Source organism: Phoenix dactylifera, chromosome 2, assembly GCF_051530095.1.
Source record: "Phoenix dactylifera cultivar Ajwa chromosome 2, Ajwa_hap1_PhDact_Kaust_v1.1, whole genome shotgun sequence".
NCBI lineage: Eukaryota > Viridiplantae > Streptophyta > Magnoliopsida > Arecales > Arecaceae > Phoenix > Phoenix dactylifera.
Window position 1 is genome coordinate 32,826,915 of NC_143191.1, and position 6,000 is coordinate 32,832,914.

Below are 6,000 nucleotides of genomic sequence, written 5' to 3' on the forward strand. Positions count from 1 at the left end.
GTGGATGCTCTTGTGCGTATGCCATTGCAAGAAGGAAAAGTAATCTCATATTTGATTAATTCATAGCTTTTTATGGGTTACTCGTAAGCCCTAGAGTGTTTGTTAAGCCAAGATACATTAACACACAGTTTTTAGGATCAAGAACTATGTACGATGTGAAAATTGATTTAAGAATTCTTAATATTCTAAGATCACGGATTTATCCTCCTAAATAATTAAGCTCATAAATTTATATTCAATCCAAGGTTCAAATTATAGTCCACCTTTGGACATACAATATACAATACCTAATATTATTTGTTTCTTTTGCTTAGTTATCGTCGTTGTATTGTTATTATCAGCAAGTAATTGAGGAATTGCCATATATATTTCCTAATAATAATAATAGTTTTTAAAAATAAAAATTTGTGAGGAAGTTTTAGTTAATAAGAAGTTCTAATGATCTGAAGTTTTTTAAAACCTTTTAAATTCTAAGGTAGTTTTTAGCCATTGGGAACTTCTGCAACGTTGAAAAAATACAGAGTTTCATTTTCCTAAAATATGTATGCAATGTTTGGACTCCGTAGAATTACATCATTTCTAAAAATAATTTTATGCGACATTCAAGTCCTTATAAAATTAACAAAATATGAGAAATTGAGTCCAACTTAACTTATTTCTTTTAGCTTGCTATCTCTATAATATTTTTTTGAGTTTTTTTGCATGAATATCCTTCTAAAAATTTTAATGTACGTGAATACTCTCTTAAAATTTATATTTATTTATGTACCCTCATAAAATACTATTTTTGCATAAATACCCCTAAAATAACAATTCTTCTATCACCGTTAAATATAAAGTAAAATTTTGAAAATATTTTTTTATCCTCCATCATGACCACCTTATAATTATTTCTTTTTGCACATCTACTCATTAAAGGTATTTTAGTCATTTTAATTTGAAACTATTAATTTTTTAGCAGCATTAGATGGCATGGGTACATCTGCAAAAATAAGGATAGACCAGCAAAACAAGTGTTTTACGAGAATATATATATGCAAATATCAATTTTGCGAGGGTATTCATTCAAAATTTGATATTTAAAAGGGTATTCATGAGAAAAATCCTATTTTTTATTTTGATTTTCTATTGCGATAACTTTGCTTTTCTATAATTTTCTTCCTACACTAGGTAGGATTCTTGGGAGAGAAAAATTTTGAAATGCAGCCTCAATTTTTCTTGGTTAGGTGTTATATTGGAGTTAGTATTTTCAAGCAGCTATATGCATCTATAGTGGAGAAATAGCTATCTCCAAGATAGTTTTCCGAAGATACCTTTCCTAATAATTTTCTTATAGATACATTCTAAATTCTTAGCCGTACCTCAATATGGGCTCTGCGCCTGTGAAAGATGGATTTCCATCTCTCTCTCTCTCTCTCTCTCTCTCTCTCTCTCTCCACATCCATTTCTTCGTTGAAGCATTTGTGGCCGTTGGATTGTTGTCTGGCAATTTCCAATTCTGTTGACACTTGAAGTTTGGCACCATCGGCGTTTCCAGAAGATTCAGTTAGGCATGCTATGGGAAGGATTGGCGTTGATGGTGGGGAGTCCGGGATCGTGCTTGTCGCCAAGTTTTCTTGATCATAGAGTTGTATACGTCTGATAAGCATCCTCCGGCGGATGATGCTTTATGAGTCTGCGTAACTGTGATGGCGGACTTCGGAGGGGAACGCTACATTAGGCTGCGTTACTCCAATTGCCGGGTATTACGGTTCAGGCGACGACAGAGATGTGCTGTTACCAACCACGCTGGTCCCACGAAGTTTCCTACGTCTCGCTGCCCGTGCCCGCTCCTTCATTTTTTTATTTATTTTACGTCCTTCTTATTCAATTAGTACTTAACTATCTATATCAATTAGTACTTAACTATCTATATCAAATTAGTCGTTTGCTCAACTGTCTCTACTCCTACTTTCGAGCCGTCTCTTCCCTCCCAATTCCCAGTTCCCAAACTCCACCCGGCTTGCCCCTCGGTGTTGTTTAATTAAATCTCTTGACCGTTCTCTCGCACGAGCCAGCTCCGGGAACGGTCGACTTCGTGGGCGGGTCCCAGCCTCGCTCGGCGCGCAGGGTGTGTCAGGCATGGATGCCGATCCGATGCCCGGCCCTGGGCTCAGACTATCACTTGATCCCCATCAATTTGTCGACACGTATCCAAGAATTCGCAACACTCCTCCTCCATTGGCCCGTCAAGTCAACCTCTGTGGCCAGCATTCAGCACCACTCACTCTCTTTTAGGTCGAGCAGCAGAACTAGTCCGTTCCCATGTCGGGCCCACTACCCAGCTCCACCCCGTACGTGGGTAGGCCCCACCACAACCCCCTAGTTCCTCGGGGGAACCAAACGAATACCAGCTTAAAACCTCATCTCCTCCGCGGAGCCATCACTTTTCATTCCAACACCCCCCAACTCCGCCACCGTCGCCCCCCTGGTCCCAACTTTCTTCTCCCTCCTCCTTAGAAAAAGAGACCTTTTTTCTTCCCCCTTCTCCTCCTCCCACATGCTCTGTTTGTTGCAGAGGATGGGGCCTCTCAGCGTTTGTTCCCTCCTCCTCCTCTTCTTCTCTGTCACCCCCTTCTTCCCCTCCTCCGGTGAATATATAAACCCAACTTTCTCTCTCCTTTTACCCTCATTGTGCCATATACATGCGCGCTAACGTGTTTGTTTTGCTTCTTCTCTATCTTTTGGGAGCGCAGAGGCCGGCGCCGTAGGAGTGAACTATGGACGGGTGGCGAATAACCTCCCGCCAGCGGCGAAGGTGGTGCAGCTCCTCAAGGACCAGGGCATCGAGCAGGTCAAGCTCTACGACGCCGACTCCACCGTCCTCCGCGCCCTCGCAGGTACCGGTATCAGGGCAGTAGTCTCACTCCCCAACGAGCTTTTGGCCGCCGTCGCCTCTCGCCCTGGCTTCGCACTTGCCTGGGTCCAGCGGAACGTGGCCGCCTACCATCCCGCCACCCGGATCCAGGCCATCGCCGTGGGGAATGAGGTCTTCGTCGACCCCAGCAACCTGACTGCCGCCCTCGTCCCAGCCATGCAGAATGTCCACGCCGCCCTCGCCCGCCTCCGCCTCGACGGCGACGTCAAGGTCTCGTCCCCCATAGCTCTGAATGCGCTCCAGAACTCCTATCCGTCCTCGGCCGGCTCATTCCGGCCCGACCTGGCCGAGCCGGTGATGAAGCCCATGCTGGAGCTCCTCCGCCAGACTGGCTCCTACCTCATGGTCAACGCCTACCCGTTCTTCGCCTACGAGCCCAACGCAGACGTCATATCCCTGGACTACGCCCTCTTCCGCCCCAACCCGGGTGTGCTCGACTCAGGGAACGGGCTCAAATACTACAGCCTGTTGGACGCCCAGATCGACGCCGTGTTCGCGGCCATGTCAGCCCTCAAGTACGACGACGTTAAAGTCGTCGTCTCCGAGACGGGGTGGCCGTCGAAGGGGGATGCGAACGAGACGGGGGCGGGGGCGGCGAACGCGGCGGCTTACAACGGCAACCTGGTGCGGCGTGTGCTGTCAGGGAACGCCGGGACCCCGCGGCGGCCGCAGGCGGACCTGGACGTCTACCTGTTCGCCCTCTTCAACGAGAACCAGAAGCCGGGGCCCACCTCGGAGAGGAACTACGGCCTCTTCTACCCGGACGAAGGGAAGGTGTACGACATCGCGTTCACTTTAAGAGGCGGTAGTGGGCTAAAGTGGCAAGAGGACGGCGGGAGAGCGAAGGGAGGAAGTAACGGCTCCTCCTCGTCGTCGTCGTCGTCGTCGACGGGGACTGGGAGATTATCGGCTAGCCCGACGGGGGAGAAGTGGTGCGTGGCGAACGGGGTGGTAGGAAAAGAGAGGTTGCAGGCGGCGCTGGACTACGCGTGCGGGGAGGGAGGGGCGGACTGCCGGCCGATCCAACCCGAGGCGGATTGCTACGAGCCCAACACGTTGGAGGCCCACGCCTCGTACGCCTTCAACTCCTACTTCCAGAAGAAAGGCCGAGTCGTCGGCACCTGCGACTTCGAGGGCGCCGCCTACGTCGTCTCCCGTCCCCCCAGTGAGTAGTAGTCTCTTCCCTTCCCGTCATCCTCTGTTAGCTAGCTCGCAACCCTGGGAAGCTCCGAATCAGATAATTGTCCCTGACCCTTCGATCGTTGCGATATCTTCTAGATCTATAATTAATCAAGGGTGCTCGTTAGGGTAGCAAAGGTTTGTGGAGGATAAAAAAAAGTCTGCGGTCTTCCGCTGCTGTCTTCGGCACTGCCAGTGCCAGGCAATATGAGAGTACAGTCACGAGACACTGTGTTGGCCCCCACGGCACGACGCAATGCGTCTTAGCTATTTCTGTGTCGCGTTGTGCCGTGCATGGGGAAGTGGAATTCGCGCAGTCTGCGTTGCTTTTTCTTCCCTGGTCTGGCCCGTGATTCAGGGGTTGGTGCGAATCTCGTAATCTCCGCTCAGCTTCCCCACTATAGCTTTTCTTTTAACCAAGCATAGGATACTTTCGTCTGTTCATGGTAATGTATAAATTTAAAAATACGTATTGGATAATGTAGAATACTCTCTTTTCCTTTGCCGCGGCATGTGGGATCTGTTTCCATTTTGATCCGCCATTTGATACTAAGAAGTGACTCATTTGTTTGCTAATAATTGCAGAGTTTGGGAAGTGTAATCTCCCTGCTGGACCTTGAATAACGAAGGAGGCCGGAGAAGCGGAGATCACGGGAAGAGAAGAGCGGGATGGTCGAGAATGATAAGACTTCTTGCTGCTGCGGCTGACTACTGCGGGGTGCTGGTTGGGAGGTCGGCAGGGGCAGCCTTGGATTCTCGATATTTTACTTTTTATTTAATGTAACTATATTACTTTATGGCAGATAGATAGCATGTGAACCAGCGTAGCAGTTGTTTCACCCTTGTCCCCCTTTTATTCTTCATTTGGTAATGAACTGAACTTTCACTAGTGGGGTGGATAGCTTGTGTGCAAGTAGATGTTTTACCAATGCTCCTTCCCATATGTGCTTTTGTCGCTGGTGGTATTTTATTGTTGGTTCTGGTTGGAACGCATTAGTGGTGGAATGGTCATGTCTTCTCAAAAAGTGCATCTCATTTTGTAATCAACCATCTTGTTCGGAACTTGGATCTGAATTTCTTTGTTGCGAGCCAGGACACTGTTGCCTCGATATATTATTCTAACATGCTGTTTTTTTTTTTTTAAATACGGTAATTTATGTAGCTCTAATTTGAGTATATTCTGCCAAATCACGGAAAAGTAAAGAGTACATAGAAGAAAGAATATCTTCGGTAAATGTCCATGGAAAATTCTTGGAGTGCCGGGCGACGAAGAAGGCGATCCAATCTGCTATCCTGTTCGTCTTTCGAAACACATGTGCTGCCTGCAAGCTATCTTATGAACCAGTCTACGAGTCTCTTTGGTGAGAGAATAGCCACCACAATATTTATTCATACCTCGGATCTAGTTAATCACCACTGCAGAGTCTTCCTCGAGATACACCCTTTCGGCTCAGGAATTTTTTTTGCATATGACAGCTCCTCTCACGTAGCTCGAAGCTCTACTCCTGCAACAGTGATCCCTGGCGTGCGCCTATCTCCGACTGCTACCAATCTGCCAGAAGAATCTTTGATCAAGAATCCGACACCTTCAGATATACCATCCACCGACATACTACCATTGAAGTTTGCTTTGAGATGACTAAGGGGTGGGGGCTAGGGGTGGCAATCGGGTCGGGTCATAAATGGGTCGGGTTATATGCAGGTCGGGTCAGAAAATCATAAACCTAAATCCGACCTGTTTATTAAACAAGTCAGATATTACAACCTGAACCTGATCTGTTTATTAAACAAGTAACCCGATCCGATCCGTTTAACCTGTTTAATAAACAGGTAAGCTGCTTATCCAATCCGACTCGACCTGTTTAACCTGTTTGCGCAACCTGATCCGTTTAATCTGTTTAGAC

At 47.0% G+C, this 6,000-nt stretch overlaps 1 protein-coding gene across 1 annotated transcript; it reads left to right on the forward strand.

The window, feature by feature from the left end:
* Nucleotides 1-2,416: 2,416 nt before the first annotated feature.
* LOC103718521 (glucan endo-1,3-beta-glucosidase GII-like) lies at nucleotides 2,417-4,985 on the forward strand. Its single transcript, XM_008807386.5, has 3 exons — nucleotides 2,417-2,630; nucleotides 2,736-4,082; nucleotides 4,682-4,985. Exons 1-3 carry the CDS (start codon nucleotides 2,540-2,542, stop codon nucleotides 4,714-4,716), a joined length of 1,473 nt encoding a protein of 490 aa, XP_008805608.3. The 5' UTR covers nucleotides 2,417-2,539; the 3' UTR covers nucleotides 4,717-4,985.
* Nucleotides 4,986-6,000: the final 1,015 nt, after the last annotated feature.

Excerpts from the sequence above, each read along its gene's own strand:
- LOC103718521 (XM_008807386.5), top strand. The coding sequence starts at position 2,540 with ATGCTCTGTTTGTTGCAGAGGATGGGGCCTCTCAGCGTTTGTTCCCTC. Across the intron at positions 2,631-2,735 it reads CCCCTTCTTCCCCTCCTCCG|AGGCCGGCGCCGTAGGAGTG; the intron begins GTGAATATATAA and ends TTGGGAGCGCAG. Across the intron at positions 4,083-4,681 it reads CGTCGTCTCCCGTCCCCCCA|AGTTTGGGAAGTGTAATCTC; the intron begins GTGAGTAGTAGT and ends TAATAATTGCAG.